The sequence below is a fragment of the Miniopterus schreibersii genome, assembly GCF_964146895.1.
Source record: "Miniopterus schreibersii genome assembly, chromosome: 11".
Lineage (NCBI taxonomy): Eukaryota > Metazoa > Chordata > Mammalia > Chiroptera > Miniopteridae > Miniopterus > Miniopterus schreibersii.
In genome coordinates, this window is record NC_138111.1 from 8,342,636 (window position 1) to 8,360,601 (window position 17,966).

A 17,966-nucleotide genomic window follows, 5' to 3' on the forward strand; every position below is an offset into this window, starting at 1 on the left:
CCGAACTCAATGCAAATACAACCCAACTTCCCCAAACAACCTACCATTTTCTTAGAGTTTTCATTTTGCATATTTCAATCCCTAGATTCAGCTTTGAACTGACAGCGGAAAAAAAAAATTCAAGTCCAAGTAGTTCATTTTGTCAACACAGCTTTGAAAAGCAAGTCTTGATGTTCCTGCTGTGATATGCTCGTCTTTTGGGCCTCAGATAGTGGTGCTGAGGGGAAAAGTGCATTTTGGAGCATTTTTAATAGATAACATTCAATTTGCAGGAGTCATTAAGGGACATCCCATGTCTGACTGAAATACCACTGATCTGTGGAATTAATTGTAGTTAAATGGAAAGGTGGCCTTTGCTCACCAAGAAAGTCATTAGTCTCTTGATAAACATTTTTAGTTCGGATTAACTTGTGTCTTCTTCCAAAGACTTTTCATTAGAACCAGGCATGGTGTCCTGGTTCATTACAAACAGAGCAACCCCTGCAGTTTTGATTTGCAGTCCATTTTGTTGTTGAAAGGTTTGGGTATTTTTTTTTTAATTGGTAGAGAATCTGTTGTAAAAAAGCACACACACACACGTATAACTTTTCTTTTGCGAATGCATCTCTGTTTTTTCAAAGGTAACTTACATTTTTATTTTGTGCATTGTGTTTGCAAGAGAATGGCTCTTGGTTTATTCATGTTGACAACTGAAAAGCCTTAGACCTAATTAAAAGAATTTCCACGAGCACCTTTACTGAACCATTTCATTACGCGGCACTGCACAGATTGCATTGTGAAACATGGTGATAGTTTAAATCTGACCTTTGAACTTCAACTGCCAGAAGTATGGGGGAGAAAGCCCTCCTCTGAAAATACTCCCAGATACATACACATATAGGCATACATACAGCCCATATTTGGTTAGAAATAATCTTTTCATTGAATGACCACCTAGTAATTTAAATACACATTTACTTTAAGCTCAGATCCTGTAGCTTCCTTTAGCTCGGGCAGTTTTTCAGCTGCATTAACAAAGTATGTGTGTGTGTTAAAGCTGAATTGTTTTATAGGGAAAACAAAGACAGTTTTGCTTCCTCATGGGGGGTAAAAAAAAAAAGTGTTTGGAGGAAGACGAGTTTTACAAACAGAAAAATGGAAAAGGCTTTGCTGCTGTGTCTCAGTATAAAATGCTGAGGTGTGGGTCACACGCGTGGGAGGGCTCCAGGCACTAGTTTGTGCAAGACTCTCCTGAGCTTTATTTGGCAGATAGTGAAAATGGGCCTTTTGTTTTTGTTTAAAATTGTACTCTTTTACCCCAAGAATAGCATCCTAAGGACTTGATAGTTTGTTCATAGGATGCTCAACAAAGCCATTACAGCACATGAAGTAGCCTTCACATAATGAAAATCAATCCTTTTGTCCAACAAAAAAGCTGCTTAGTATTATAGCGCTTGCTCCAACTTTCTGACTTAATACTCAGCCCATGAGATGTCAGGAGCCGCAGAGGGAGCAGAGAACTGGGCGTTGGGGTCACAGCCCGCTCCGGCTCGGAGCGCCGTGTAACCAGCATGGTCCCCACTCCCCCACAGAGAACCAGTATCTTTGGGGGAAAATGGGATGCAGAAGAAGCAATTAAAGCCAACTGAGGTCAGGGTACAGCCATGTTCTCGGGAAACAAAAGCAAGGAGTGAGAGGAAGCAGTAATGGAGATATATTAAGTTGGGGGGAAATAGACCAGTATCATGGACAGGCCTAATTTGCTGGTCTAAGAAATCCTGGCAGCTGTGCAGTGATGGAATAGCACAGACTTTGGAGGAAGACAGGCTTGGGCCTGGCTTTGGCCTCTGCCCCTTGCTGCTGGCTGTGTGACGTGAGGCTGGGGCTCTCTTCCTTCATCTCCGCAGTGGGGGTAACTGCCTGCCCAGCCCAGTGGTTCTGAACTTTTCATACAGCACTGGGTATGAAAGCACCTGCATGGCATTTGGTACCTAGCAGGGTGCTTCATAAATGCTAGTTTCTGATCCTTTCTCCTGATAAATTCCTGGTTTCCCCAGAAGTCTTACTGGGAAGGAGAGTAGGGTGGGATGGCTTTTATATATCAAGACTTTTTGCTTCCAATTTGAAGCAAGAGCTAACTGAGGCACAGGTAGATCACACGTGCCTGTGTGAAGACAGCAGAGGGAGCCAATGTAAATGTACCCAGACATCCTCCAGGAGATCATAACGCCCTGATGCCTGCTTTACTCAGGAAGGAAGGATCCAGTTCCTTATCCTTAAGGGCCATTTTTTAAAAAGGGAAAGAAAGTGTGATTCTATCACCCCCTCCCAGCTGCTGCTGGGTGTCTGAATTGTCCAGCAAAAATCTTCAAACTCTATTTCTGACACTGAGCAATCAGTGCAACTCACGGGGGAGAGAAGTGGGGCCCCCTGCACAGAATGACTTGAGTCAGACACTTAGAAGAACCGTCTCTCTAGTTGAGGGGCGCCACCCTGAGGATGCTCGCGGTCCCTTCCTTCCCCAGCTCTCAGTCTAATGGAAGAGACAGACATACATTGGATCATTGGAAAATGCGTTGTTACAGGTTGCTGTGTGTCCCTGAAGGAAAGGTACAGCAAGAGTATAAAATGGGGCACCTCGGTCTAGTCTAAGGGCATAGACTGAGGAAGTGATATTTGAACTGAGATCTGAAGGATGAGTAGTATTTGATCTAGGACCCTATGTTGTCCAACATGGTAGCCGCTATCCACATGTGACTATTTAAATTGATTAAAATGGAATAAAATTAACATTTTCAATTTTTCAGTCACACTAGCCATGTTTCAAGTACTCGGTTGCAGCTGCCACACTGGACAACACATGTGATAGATTATTTGCAGGGAGTCCTTTGGACGGTGCTGAACTCTAGGGGGTGAGGGGGTGGGGAGCTCTCCAAGCAGAGGAGCCAGTTTATCCAAAGGCCCTGGGGTGTGAGGAGGCCAGTGTGACCTACGGGAGCCTTGAGGGTGTGGCTAAAGCCGTGGATGCAGGAACTTGTCATCTAAAAGAGGCTGTGGCCAGATCACTCAGAGCCCTGCAGGCCAGGCTGGGGCTTCAGTCTTTACCTCAGAGCAATAGGGAAGCTGCTGAGTGATCTCAGGGAGCCTGTGCTGATGGGAAGAGGGGTGGGAGAGTCTGAGAGGTAGGCAGGTGAACAATCTGCCACCCATATTCTCCATCCCACCCCACAAGTAGCAGCCAAGTGATAAATTATTCTGTATTTGTTGAGGGCCAATATGAATTGTAATTTTAGTGGAGAGGGAGATGTGTACAAACGGCTAGATAATAGGATGGTCATATAGACACTTCAAGAGCCCCTTTTGAGCCAATATTAAGCTAACTGAGGGCTGGGCTGGGGGAGCTTGACTGCAAGCCACCAGGAGCTGGGCCCTGGTCCTACACAGCTCTGTCCTCAGCACAGCTTCAGCACAGGGCCTGCAAAGATGAGGCTTCCACCAAAGGCACAGGCCAAGGTGCCCAGAGAAGGAGCTCTTTGTTGTGACAGTAGGCGTCACAGAAAGTCTGAGGCTTTTATTTTTTAATAGAAGGGTTTTGTTAGAGAGTGGAATAAAGGATACCCCAGGCTTAGGGATGGTTTCACGGCCTCTGAAATGAAAGAGAAGACAACTTTGGAAACGGAGCTTGAGCCAGGCCCACAGGAGGCCTTGACTATTGTGCTGAGAAATGTGCACCTTATGTTAGCAGCATGGAACCACTGCAGGTTTTAGAGGAAGGGAACGGTAAGATTCACCCTGTTTCAGGAAGATAGTTCAATGCGGAAGATGGATTGGATCAAAAAGAAAATAGAGGGAGGGCCACCAGTTGAAAGACTGTTGCAGTAGCCCAGGTAGAAGATGAAACCTGAACTAACACCAAAAAGCTAGGCAGTCCGCTCCGTCCATTACCCGTTTTACACCCATTGTATTTCAGTCCTCACAGTGCACGTTAGGTACAGACGCCTCCCTTCACAGCAGAGGGCGAAGAGAGGAGGGAGGCCAGGTGTCTCACCTTAGACTTAGGCTTATGTGATTCAAGCTCTACCCTCTCCTGCGTGCGGAATGCGGGGGGATGGAGAAGCAGGTGAGGCCAGGGGACCTGAGAGCAGGGCCTCCAGGGACCCGGTAAAGCAGGTGCCGGTGCGGGGTGGGCCGGGGTGGGGAACGCTGCATTCGTTGTTGGACGTGTTGCGTTGGCCGGTCTAGTTGTCCACTTTAACTCATTCAGCACCCACAGGTTCATCTTCCTTGTGGTTTTGGTTGCATCTTAGTGATGGTCTCCTGCAGAAGGGGGAGCGATGAGGGTCAATTTCTCCCCCAACCCTTCCCAACTAAGACCACTTCTAATGATCACATGTGGTCCTGGACTTGCCTCCAGGCAGAGGCTCAGCCACTGGAAATGCCTTGCAAGGGGCCAGAATGCTCGCTCATCTGCTCTTCCATTCAGCAGAAGCTGCTGGATGACTGCACGGGGCCAGGCACTGTAGGACCTTCTGGGAACTCGGGGTCTGGCCGGGAAGATGGTTGACACTGCAGCTCACCAAAGAATCACCTCTGCAGTCCCTGGGGGCCCAGCAGGGTGTCTTTACCCCTGTCTAGGGGTTAGGGAAGGTTTTGAAGATGAGCAGACATCTGGCTTCCCTCTTTCTCTTAACCCAAGGCAGTGTTTAATTTGACTATTAAAGAAAAATACCTCATTTAAATTCTTTATTATAAAAGTAACATATGCTTTTTTATAAAGGCTAATCAAAACAATCAAAAGTTCGTAAAATAGAAAGCATCTCTGCCTGGTTAGTGCTTGATACATGGCATTGCAGATTTATGCTACATAGACTACATAATTCTTAAATGCTTCATGCTGCACGCATTGCTCTGCAGTTCGCGTGTTCTCCCCCCATTTGGCAATATTTTGTGGCCATCTTTTCACAGCAGTTTACAGACTACACCCACATTCTCTTCAGCTACGCTGTAGTTCATTGTGAGGATGTGGTAAAATACAGGGTGTCCCCCAAAAGTGTACACACACTTTAACAGCTGATAGCTCAATTTTGAAAATGTGATGTATTTTAATAAACACTGCCTTAATAATTATTCAAAGTGTGTATATTTGGGGGACACCCTATATACTTAATCTGCCCCGTTGATGGATGCTTGGATGGTCTTTCAGAGGGCGAGGAGATGTTCACGAGCAGGACAGGAAGGGACAGGGACAGCTCTGTCTGAGGTGTTGGCATGTGTAGGCTAAAGAGTAGGATCTGCTTCTAGATAGAAAATCAGTATCAGTCAAGGAAAACTTGACGTGGGGCTGCGGGAAGTGAGGCCAACTGAGGAAGGCCTCTGACTGCTCTGAGGAGTTGGGATGTTTCTCTGAAGGTGCTGGTGGCCAGGGGTGGGGACGCTGAAGGATTTTGAGGGAGGATTGAAGTGATCAGATCCATGTTTCCCCGAGATGACTGGGACAGCTCTGGGTGGGTGGCATTGAGGGGAAACTGGAGACAGAGAGCCCGTCTAGGAAACTACTCCCCCAGTCTGGGCCAGAGAGGCTGGATGGAGCTGACGGCAGGGCCAAGGTCATGGGTTCTGAGAGGAGAGGACGGGTTCAGGACATAGGGCAGTGTTGCTAAGACGTGAGAATGGCTGTGGAAAGGGAAAGAGGAGCATGGAATCCAGCTTCCGAATCTGGCCTAGGAGGCTGGTGGGATGGTGCTGCGGTAACCACAATGCTCCGGGGAAGCTGGTGAATTCAGCTCTGTACTCCCTGCCCTTTGTTTTCTGGCTGCCTCCAACGATACCTGATTACAGGGAGAAGTCATCCTCATCAGCATTTCCGTCACCCCCACCTTGAGCCTGATGAACCCGGATGTCAGGATCTGACCAGGCCCTCCAGGAGCACTCAGAGCAAGTTCAGCTTTAGATGTCTGCCTGTGGGCTATTCAGGCCTCAGATTTTTCTTCCCTCAGTTTCATTTGAAGGACCAAACGCTACCACCAGTTATCAGATGTGTATATACTTGAAGTTCGCAAGTTTGAAGTGCTGACAAAAGCTTCCGCATGTTGCAGAGTGAGCAGAGGTCTTCAGAAGTCTTGGCCTAAGTGGTCGCAGGGGCACCAGGAGCCCAGGACCACTTGGCTGGTTTCAGACCAGCTGGGCGGTGGGAAGACACGCTCTCCTATTTGCTCGGTTACCATCAGCCACCACCTCTTTGTGTAAAATGGTAATGAGGCCATTAGGAGAGGCTCACCTGAAGTGCAGCGTGTGAATCCTCGGTAATTAAACACCTCCCGAAAGAACGGCAAAGGCCAGGCGAGGTTAAGTGAGGAATAATCTGCGGCACAGGTGGCCCAAGGCCTTTGAGGAGCCAGAAGAAGAGCGACAGTAGCTTGCACCATTTCAAAGGATGGAAATGTCACCCTGGTCCCCGGGAGGGGCAGGATTTTTTTTACGTGGAGGGTGGGGCGTGGGCAATATTTTTAACGTCTTAATAAAGCATGCGGGCACTGCTGGTGGGAATGCAGATTGGTGCAGCCACTGTGGAAAGCAGTATGGAAAGAGTTTCTTCAGAAAATTAAAAGTGCAACTGCCTTTTCACCCAGCTATCCCACTCCTGGGAATATATCCTAAGAATCCCTAAACACCAATCAGAAAGAATATCTGCACCCCTATGTTCATAGCAGTGCAATTTACAATAGCTAAGATCTGGAAACAGCCCAAGGGCCCATCAGCAGATGAGTGGATAAAGAAGCTGAGGTACATTTACACAGTGGAACACTACATGGCCATAAAAAAGAAGAGGCTCTTATCCTTTGGGACAACCTGGATGGACCTGGAGAGTATTATGCTAAGTGAAATAAGCAGTCAGAGAAAGACAAATACCATATGCTCTCACTTATATGTGGAATATAATGAACAAAATAAACTGACAAAATAGGACCAGAGGAATGGATGCGTGGAACAGACTGACAGATCTCAGAGGGACAGGGGTTGTGGCGGACTGGAAGAGATTAACCAAAGAACATATATGCATAGCCCATGGACACAGACAACAATGTAGTGAAGACCAGTGGGGGGCAGGGGCTGAGTGAAGCGGGGCAAAACGGGAAACAGGGACATCTGTAATAGTGTCAGCAGTTAAAAAAAAAGAGAAAAGGCAGGCGTCTTTTTCACATTGCTGTCTCAAGTTGAAAGTCCATGACACAGTCTGCCTGGGTGCCAAGTGGCTGCATTGGTCCTCACGGGCGCCCACCACTGTGGTGCAGGGGCTCGTATGTCCCAGAATAGAGGAGGTCACAATAAACCAGATATTGGTACCCAGATGTTGAGACAAGATGCAAAGTGCTTCCAGAGGAAAATTGTTTTCTTTGGCCTGCCTCCAAACAGAGATGGGTTGCTACCCTCTCAGTGCACGTTCCCATCGCCTCTGACTTACCAGAGGAGGACGTCAATCCTAACTACACTCGGTGGACTATCAGGCATACGGCACACCCCCTCAGCAACAACACAGGATTTTCCCCCCGTACTAAGTAAACACTTATTGATGGCCTACTATGTGCGAAGCACTGTGTCCCATGTGTCCTTTGGCTTGTACGTGAACATTTATGGCAGCATTATTTATAATAGCCAAAAAGTAGAAACAACCCAGATGCCCATCAACTGATGAATAAATACATAAAATATGGTATATCCATATAATGGAATATTATTCACCTATGCAAAAGAACGAAGTATTGATAAGTGCTATAACATGGGTGAAACTTGTTCGTAACGAACACTGTGCTTAGTGAAAGAAGCCAGTCACAAAAGGCTACATACATATTGTATGACTGCATTTATGTGAGCTGTCCAGAAAAGGCAAATCCGTAGAGACAGAGAGTGAACTGATGGTTACCTAAGACTGGGATGAGGAAAGAGGATGGGTGGGGGATAACTAGTGACTACCTATGATAAGGTGAGTCTTCCTTTGGGGGTGATGAACGTGTTCTGGAATTAGATAAAAGTGACCATTGTAACAGCCTTGTCACTAAAACCCCACTCAACTGTACACTTTAAATGAATGAATTTTATGGTGTGTAAGATACATCTTTTTTTTTTTTCAACAATTCTCATGTGTCAGTACTTTTTATGTTGTATACATAAAATTATAGTAAAAGCGACTATAAGCAGATGTAGCCCCTCCATTTTCATGATCAGCACACTGCATCACAGTAAACCAAGTTCATAGTCCAGCGTCAAGTGTGGTTCTCCCATTTGTGCACTTCGTGATGGGTCATTAATGTCCTCAAATCCAGTAGTCTCATTACCACCCTTCAAAATACCCAGTAAAAGGTGCGAACCTGGAAGAAATGGAAGACTCTGAACCCGTTGCACTGCCTTGAATTCCATGGGCAGTTTCAGTGGAGCAAGCAGACCCCGGGTGTTTCTCTATGTGGAGAAATTCATTTCATCTTGGTGAAGCTAGAAAGGTTTTTTTGATAATTCAAGAAGATGACTGGGCAGAAGTTCATTTTTCACAAGAAAAACCTTTTCGAAGAAGATCGTGACTTTCAAAAGGTCCACTTGCTGAAAGTTGAGTGACTGGAACACTGTCCTTTAGCTGAGGTGCAGGTCCTCTGGTATCATCTTCAGCTCGCTCTGCGGACAGCCTCTCAGCCCCGTTCCCGTAAGATGTATCTTAATAAGCTGTTAAAATCCCTTATCAGAAGCTTAGTAATAAGAACCAGTGTTCATGGAGCACTTCTAAAGGTGCATGAGGTCCATCCCAGATCACTGATTCTTAATGGTTTTCTTGTTTTGTTTTGGTTCTCGGGCATCTTTAGGATTCTGAGGAAAGCTATGGAACCTATGCCCCCCAAAGTTACCATCACTTATTCATATTAAAAATTTGTACATGATTCATGGACCACCTCGACCTAATTTTCTATTACATTTTATCCAAAATGTTATCTTTAAATAATGTCAAGCCATTAGACAGTCCTTTATCTAAGGCCAATTCCTGAAATATGCCCATGATATGTCACCTGCATGCTTAAAAACAGTCGTTAGCTTTATATTGCTCTCAAGATGAAGAGAAAAACCCGTACTATACTCATTCCTCTGGCCCCTGCCCTCCCCCCATTCAAGCCATATTCCCCTCATTCTCTCCACCGAAGCCACAGCCCTTTCTGCTCTCTGGACTCCTCCCCACCACAGGGTCTTTGCAAATGCTATTCCCCATGCCTGGGACACTGTTCCTCTCCCCTTGGCTGAAGTGACTCCTTCAACTCATCCTTCAGGTCTCAGTCCAAGTCCATTTCCCTCCTGGAAGCCTTCCTTGAGCTCCTTGGTGAGCTCTGTCACAGACTGTCACAGTAGCAATGTCACAGTATAAGTTTGATGAGGGCAGAGCTTATATCTGGTTTTGGGCACCACTGTATCCTCAGCACCTAACAGTCCTGGGCACTGAGGGAATAATGAATATTTGTTGAGTAAATGAATGACTCCAGGCTACCACATTGCACAAGTCCAGGGGCACCTTTCACATGGAACACGGTATGAATGGTGTGCCCGGAAGTCATGCAGTGTGGCATCCTGAGATGAATGAAGGCCACATTAGACACAAACCCGGGAGCTTGATGCTGCCTCTGATGTGGAGGGCAGCAGCCATCACGTCATAGTCATTCCTACACTAAGGACTCATGGAAGAATCTCATTGAGTTCTCACTTTCAGGAAAATCTGTGTTCAGTTGGATAACTGGTTTGTTTGTAATACATGGACCCAAGAATCTCACCTCTTATGCATCCCTTTTTGCCTTGACCACTAGGAGGCTCTTAAGTCAAAAATTCATTTCCAGCTACTATGTAAGATCTTATAGCTTACCTTTATGTATTTAATGTATTCCCGGCTACTTTTCCCATTGCCATGGCTTTCTTATCTATTTTCTTTTAGTGTTTGAGTACTTATCTATAAGTTGCTACTATTCTTTTAGAGTATAAGGTGTGAGCCATATAATAACATATTTACTAATTATATATAACATTAATTATTATAAATAAGTCATTTATTTCTAATATCTGTAAGTAATTTGAGGAGGGAATGGAATTGGAACTGAAAATCTTTGTGTAGTTTGGGCCAGATGACATGGCTCCCATTCGTGTTCCGACTTGGCCACTTCTTAGCTTTGTTCCCAGGCACATGGTCTAACCTCTCTGAGACTGTTTCACCCTTGTAAGGTGGGAACACTAGTTTCTTCCTTGCAGGATTACTGAAAGAATTAAATTAAAAATTGTATGTGGAGCACTTACTTGGCACACTGTGCCTGCTTAGAAGGTGGTTTTGTTTGTGTTTCCTTTAGATATGCTCCAGTAGAAGCAACATTCATTTAGATGTCAGAAACCTGCCCCAATACTGAACACATCTGTGCTCTCCCGGCAGCCGAGGTCCCAAGTCCACCCCCGGCCGGGGACTTGCTAGAGCTCTTAGCCAGCTGTCCTCCTCCGACCCTGCCCTCAACCTGTCTCCTTTCTCTCGGTCACCAGATCTCCTCCCTGAAGAACCGACTGAAGAAGGTCTCCACCACCACTGGCGACGGTGTGGCCAGAGCCTTCCTCAAGGCCCAGGCCGCCTTCTTCGGCAGCTACCGGAACGCTCTGAAAATCGAGCCAGTGAGTAACTTCTTGGCGTGTTATAATCCATGTCTGGTCAGGGCTAAGAAACGTACCTCAGGGGCCACGAGAACCCCGCAGTTCGCCTGGTTGTTGAATTCACCTAGAAGAGGTGGGGCGTCTGTATGGTGGGCGGCAGGGAGGGTCCCCCCATGCCCTGTCTCTTAGCACAAGGAAGCCGCCAGCCACAAGTGAGGCACTAACTGCTCCTGCGAATGTTACGACCCCTCCCCTCGCCGACAGTGGCACCGACTGGGTGTTAATACATGCCCGTGTCCTGCTTGTCTCCCAGTGAGGTGGCTCAGCCTCTTTGTCCTGACCTCGGGCCCAGCCAGACCAGTCAGGTTTGGTGTCCCTTTGAGAGCTGGTGTAAATTAAGGAAACTACTGTAGTCTTCCCATCTCTAAACTGAGAATGAGGCAGCTGGCTCAGTTCTTTCCTTAGGATGCTGAGGACCGACAGACGTGAAGTGTCCCCACCTCCCAGTGAGCCCACAGTTGCCAGGTGTATGTCTAGAATCCTGGCCCGTGTTGGTGGGTGTATGGTTGGGCACAGGTGGGTCCTCTGGAGGATTTTATGGTTGTACTTGCTTTTGCCTCTGGAAGGTGTTGGATTTCAGAGTGCAAGCCCTGGAGTTTAAAGCCTGTCTCTGTACTTCTAAGTTGTACAGCCTTGAGCAAGCCACTTAATCTCTTTAAACTTCAGTTTCTTCAGCGTGAAATAAGAATACCTAGCATTCTACATCTCCAGGTGGTTATAAGGCTCAAATGCGTCATAAAACATAGGAAAGGTGAAGCTTGACCTGGGTCAGATGGGTAAAGGTTGGGAAAGGAAAGACAGAATCCCTTCCTGTGCTGAGTGTGGAGTGAACTGAGTGAGCAGAGGCTTGGAGGCAGGACCCCTCTAGGCCACTTTGTCTGGGGTCAGGGGTTTGGGTGGGGAGATGGGGCTGCAGGAGAGGTTGGAGCCGAATTTGACAGAGTTTGGGTGCTGGGCTGGGAGCGTGCACTTCACCCTATGGGGAGTGTAAGATGTGAGCAGAGGTGTAGCGTGACTGAAGTCATGTCTGGATGGCAATGGATGGAAAGGCAAGTTGGAAACAGAGACCAGGGGACTCATAAGGGAGCTCAGAAGAAAGCCCTCTGGTGGTTACACCAGGAAAAGGTACATGAAGAAGGAATGACTTAGATGCACATAGTAATAGACTAAAATATGGAGACAAGGGGGCAAGAAATGTCCAAATGTCTCCCGAGATTTAGTCCTGGGAGAGGATGGTGACCCCAGAGTAGAGAAAGGAGAAGCTCAACACAAAGGGGTCCCCAACAGCAGTCCTTATAATGGTCGCAACATGGGACAGACCAAGTGCCCATGGTAGGCAACTGGTAAGCACCGAAATACGGCAGATTTATCATGTTCTCAGCCCCATTCATCTGTACCAAAATGGCTTTTTTCTGTAAGGCCAAGAGGGAAGCCAGAGGGCCTGACATTTTCTTACTGCACTTCATCACCATGTTGCCTAGATGGTGTCTAAACCATAGATTTAATGCTGGCCAGTTCTCATCCGAAAAATGGGATGCCAACACATCCCATAGAGGATTGTTTGAGGAATTAATTAAAATAATGAACTGCAAAGCACATGAGAGCCCAGGAAGGGGTGAAGGGTGGGGGACACTAGCCACACAGGGGTGGGGTGGGATGGGAATGGTGACTTGGACGAGCCTCTGGGGTGGCAGGCAGCCCAGTGCCGAGGGGATAGGGCAGCCTTGCCAGGCCACTGTATTTCTCTGATTATAAAACATCTGCTCTTGGTGAGAAATGTTTAAAGAAAGAGGACTTGAGTGAGAAGACACCCATATCCTATCATCTGGAGCTAAGATAACAGGTTAGCATGTTTCTACCCAGGTTTTAGGATGTTTTGGGTTTTTTTTGTTTCACTTGGTTTTTGGTTTTGGGGATTTTACTTTTAGACAGTTGAGAAATTACCATCAGAACAATCCAGTCCCCAGTTGTTTGGTTTTGCCTTTTAGTACGTTGTAAGCATTTATTCATATCATATAAAAATTCTTAAGTGTCATTTGTAGTGGCCACACATATCCCATCAGGTGACTCCAGTGGTTCCCAGCCTTGGCTGTGATCAGAATCACCTGCGGGGCTCTTAGAGGGGCAGCTGGGCCCCACTCGCAGAGACTGTTATCGATTTGTGGGATCTGAAATCATGTGGGGGCCACCACACCATCCCGGCCCTGGTCCTTTCATTTGTCAGCCCCCTTTCACCACTTTAAACCACACTGTGGTGAGCATCTTTAGATAATCAGGTGAGGAAGAAAGTTGGTGGCCAGAGCAGGTGGTGGCCGGATGGGGCACCTCTGAGGCAGATTACCCGGCAGGGTCCAAGCAGCAGCCAGTGGTGGGAGAATAGTCCAAGGTGGAGGGCTTTGTGGGCGCCACACCCAGTGTGGTGTGGGTACCGTGCTGAGACTTGGGTCAGGCACAGTTGTGGGACCGTGGTTTGTAAACATGAACACAGTGCTCACCGGTGGTGCCTCTCCGGGGCCCCGGGAATGGTCTCCGAGGCTCTCCTGAGGGTCAGGAAGTGGGGCGCGAAGGGGGGCCGGCAGCAGCCACGCTCCCACCTGCTCAGCGGCCGCCCCCAGGGCCGAGCTCGCTTCATCTCAGGGCTCCACGCGTGACCTCAGCACTTCCCACCAGCGCCTCGCCCTGTCCCTTTCACAGGTGGGAGGTGGAGGCTCAGATGGCGCCGGGCACTCAGGTTCCTCCCGCCACCCCTCCCGCCGCCTTTGTTCTGGTTCCCACATGTGCCACTTTCTTAACCCTTTCTCTCTGCGTTCCCAGCACCCGGCATGGGTCGGGGCACGGTGTGGATCCGTGAGCATATTTGGGAATGGTGGATGGAAGGACGGGTGAAGGAAATGAAGGCACAGGGAAGCGTGTGGGGCTGGGGGCTGGCCCTGGGTCTCTGTCCAGTGTGCACACATCGCACCCCATCCTCTCTCTAGGCTTCGGGTTGCTGCTGCCTGGCAGGGGGAGAGTGTCTGCAAATCGCAGGGCATGCGACCCATTTTCCAGCCACCCGGAGAATATCAGGTGCAAAGCCCAAGATATTTAACAGTATCGGCCAAGCCAACTTGTTCATCTCCACTTAAATGACAGAACCACAAGCAGCCAGGCAGCTCCATTCGCGAAAACCCCCTTTATCCATGTCAGGCGCAGCCGGGCTGCAGCTCATTTATTTAGGCCTTTCTTGCTCTCTGACACGCCTCCTAGCAGTTGCCAGGCAACTCTGGGAGTAGCAGTGTGTGTTAGGGATTAACTAGTTAGGGCTGGGGTCCTTTTTGGCAGGAAGGAGATAAAAGACAAATGATTTTAATTGCCGGGCCAAGGATCCTTTCCAGCTTGGTGGGAGATGTAGCTTCTGGAGGGTGAGCATAGCTGTGCGGGTCTTGAATTTGCCTTGGAAGTTCCTCTTTCTCCTGCCTGTAGAGAACAAATGAATTTTAACAAGAATCTCACTTTTACTTCTCCTTTGTTTAAAACTGTGTCATCATGAAATCTGAATAAGACTAGCCCACCGCCCTCTCTTTGAAAGACATTTCATAGCACAGTAGCCTTAGTTTTAAAGAACTTTCAAAAATAGACCGTGTCTTCTAATTCCATCCCTTTTTCTGTCCGGAGTTTCTCATTTCATAGCTCATGTTACCTGGAGTCGTCGTAAGACAACACATGTGAAGGCGCCTGTCCCCAGGGCCTGTCTGCTGCAGGTCCTTGGTAAATGTTAGATCAGAAGGCAAAACCGGTGGCTATCGGTGCTTTGAGCTGCATCCTGTTCTGTGCCAGTGCCTGTGGGAAGGCCCGTACAGATGGAGCATCTGAGATTGCTTATTCAACTAGCGTGTGGTGCTCTCTCCCGGCCAGCCTGCTGGCTGGGTGTCCCCAGGGTGAGTGGAGCACAGCCCCTGCCCGCAGGGAGTGAATGCCAGGCTGGGGGCAGTCAGCAGCCAGCCAGGGTGTCTGCGAAGGAGGCCGTGCAGGCAGCAGGCAGCTCCTCCAGTCTTGCTGCTCAGTTCACCCCAAGAGGCCCGGCTTCCAGATCCAGCTGCGGGCACGCTGGCATCATCTCCCTTACAGGCCCTGAATGTGCACAGGACTCTGCTGAGTCATACTTATCTACCTAAAACCCCTTGAAGACAGAGAAGTTAAGATAAAAGCAGAGTGATAGCCCAGCTTTCAGGCTTGAAGGGGCAAGGCTGTATTGGAGCAGGTCAGAAAAGCATCTGTCTCTTGGCTGAGTAACACTATCTTTTACTGTGAACGTTTGGCTTCTATCTCAAATGATACATAAAGGATTTGTAAGAAATTACATATTTAATTTTTAAATATTTCATTATTTCCCTTTAATTAAGGGAATATTTAATTATTCCCTTTAATATTTATTTGATATTTATTCATTCATTCATGTTATTGCTCAGCAGCACTTACAGGCGGGGGGGGGGTAGGTACCAAGGGTTCAAAATTAAGAAATGCACTAGTCTGTTTTAAAAATGCATAAGGAAATATTATTGAGAATCATTTTTTCTATTTCATGAAAACATTTTTTGCCGGTGGGGATAAGAGGACCATTGTTCACTGTTGGCACCAAATCTCCACTGTCCACCTGCCAGGGACAGTGGTGTTGCTCAGGAACACAGTTTGGAAGTCCGGGCACCTTGGAGCCACACCATGAACAACGGCTGAACTGGGAACCGCTGTTTTAGAAGAAGATGGCCCATAAAAAGTAGGTCCTCACGTGAGAGATGAGAACTGGCCGGAAATCTGCTTCAACACGATGATCAAGCCTCACTGAGTGATTTCAAAGAGCGTCACTAAATATGATGAACCTTAAGTTCTCCTATGTTCTAAAATACTTGAAAAATAAAACACAGTTAGTGTATCATAGACTATCCAGAAGGAACTCTAGACTTTAAATTCTAAGAATTTTTTTTATCTCATTTAATAATCTGGCCGCTTTCTTACTTTGTTCCCGTAGGATGGGACCATGTTTTGTACTCCTGGTGTCCCTCACATAGTCACATACTAGTAGGTGCTCATTAAATGTGTGTTGAATGAATGGCTGAACGAATGCTACCTATTTTCCCATGCTCTGCATCAGAAAGACTGGTGGTCACTTTTCAGTGTCACACAATCTAGATGCTTAGTTTTTGAAAAAGCATCCACAGTTCACCTTAGAGCATGAGAAGAGTAATCTGACACAGACACCAAGCATGGATGTATAAATGTCAACCAAAGGCACAAGTGGCAGCTGCATGGTAGCCAGTTAGGATCTGAAGAGGATCGCCCCCTGTGAAAGCACCATGTGCAATAAATGTTCAGGTCTAGTTGGGAAAGTACAAGAGGCAGGCGTATGAACGGAGCGAGCCGATCCCCTCGTGGACGCCTTAAACACTGAATCTTTGTGGGGCGGTGGCAAAGAGAAGCGGTTGCTGTTACCCATGTTCTAAGTCAAATGATCACTTTAGGGTCTTTTACTTTTCGATGAGACTCTGAAATGGAAACCTTTCTGACTCATTTTCAAGCAGTGATAACATTTGACAGTTTAGAGCCTGAAACGGTCGTGTGGGGCTTCATGAACATAGCTGGCCTGTGAGCTTTTCAAGAACAGGATTTTGTCTGTTCTTTCTTATTCCCCAGCACGTGGCAGAGGCTCAGGAGCAGGAGATGGAGTGATGGTGGGTTTGTTCTGTGGAGGACACTCTGGAATTTATGGTGATTAGAGGATAACGTAAATTTCCTTCCCTCTACCCCCCACTGGACGCGCACCCACACTGATTTTTGTGGGGTGTGGATACAGTCTCGGGAATACACAGCTGTACCACATTCAGTCGTACGCTCCCCGCACAAAGAAAACCCCGGAATCCCGCTCCGGAAGGGGGCGGAGTGTGGTGATTACTCATGTACCCCGGGCACGGAGCCTGATACATAGAAAGTGCTCAATGATTATAATGTCTTTGGTTGTTTGGGAGCTGAAACACAGCTTTGTTAAATAAATCATTAAGACTTGAAGTCTTAAGGAAAAGAAAATAATATGGAGCATTTATTATATGCTACACTCTTTACATATATTCCCTTATGTGGTTTTTATAGTCCCCATATGGTGAGAGTGGTGTAGCCCCATTTTACTGATGGGAAACCAAGGCGAGGAACGGTTATGTCCCTTTTTAAGAAGTGGCAGAGCCAGGATTCGAACCCTCCATCTGCCTAATTCTAGCAACCATGCTCTTTCCTCTGACCACTTGCCACAATGGTGATTACCATATGGTCCGTATTGTGTACAGTTTCAGGGCATTTCAGAAGAAAACCGAGCTGGTTTCCTCTTAGGAGTCAATGTCTCTAATCTGTGCAAATGTTTCTTTTCTTGAAAAATGCAGGTTAAACTAACACCATTTATAAACTATTTTGCAAAGGGGAAATGTCAGCATTTTAGATATCTTTTTAAAAACATTCCTTTAATAGATCATTTTAATTGCTTAATATTTTGTTTAAGTTTTTTATATTTATGGCGATAATTGGATGAAAAGTAAACCACTTGCCAGTGCAGCCCTCCCTCCTCTTTTCCTGGGCTGACACCTAGTGGCGGACTTCCTCGTCACAGTGGTAATCCTGGCGCTGAGCGTTCTTGAGGGTAGCTATTTTTCTATGGATTTGGGGATTTTTAAAAAACTCAATTATTGTCATCATAATAAAAATAGCTGCATTAACATAGAGTTAATTTATTAGGGATCCTCACAACAGTGGAACTTTTATTTAACATGAATTTTAAGTCAATTATAATCAAGCTTAGATAGCAGAAAATGATGCAAATATTTTAAACACTGGGGTGTTTGTATCCCCACAAACCTGACCTGGTGAGCACTGTGCTTTGAGCACTGGCTTGCACATAGTGCAGGGTGGAGACAGAAAGCAAGCAGAGTTGCACTGAGGTGTGGTAACTGCTGTAGCAGAATGCTGTCCAGGCATCCAAAGCAGAAAGATTGCTTCTGCCTGGAGACCGAGGAAGTTTCCACGGAAGGAGGCACCTGGGATGGCACCTTATGGGAAAAGTGGCATTTCCCCAGGAGCAGGAGCAGAAAGTAGCTCAAGAAAGGCAAGGGGCGTTGAGACTATGTGCGTGGTCGGGTGCCATGGCCAGGACACAGACAGGGAAAAGCAATGTGTCCAAGGAAGAAGTGGAGAAGGGCTTAGCTCCAGTCCAGGAAAGACCTAGAAGGCCACAAAAGGGTTTTAGCACTAAGCCCATA

At 47.0% G+C, this 17,966-nt stretch overlaps 1 protein-coding gene and 1 pseudogene across 8 annotated transcripts in view; one reads left to right on the top strand and one right to left on the bottom strand.

The window, feature by feature from the left end:
• Positions 1-17,966, top strand: part of DENND1A (DENN domain containing 1A) — a 405,631-nt gene that overhangs the window by 273,625 nt on the left and 114,040 nt on the right. For all 7 annotated transcript variants that reach the window (XM_081150732.1, XM_081150734.1, XM_081150736.1 and 4 more), the window contains one exon: positions 10,528-10,653. In XM_081150732.1, the coding sequence (XP_081006858.1) occupies positions 10,528-10,653 (126 nt within the window). The remainder of the gene's footprint in view (positions 1-10,527; positions 10,654-17,966) is intronic.
• Positions 8,212-9,655, bottom strand: LOC308564004 (proteasome maturation protein pseudogene; annotated as a pseudogene). The gene is made up of 2 exons: positions 9,613-9,655; positions 8,212-8,682 (listed from the first exon to the last, which is right to left on the bottom strand). The product of its transcript is annotated as a proteasome maturation protein pseudogene (transcript).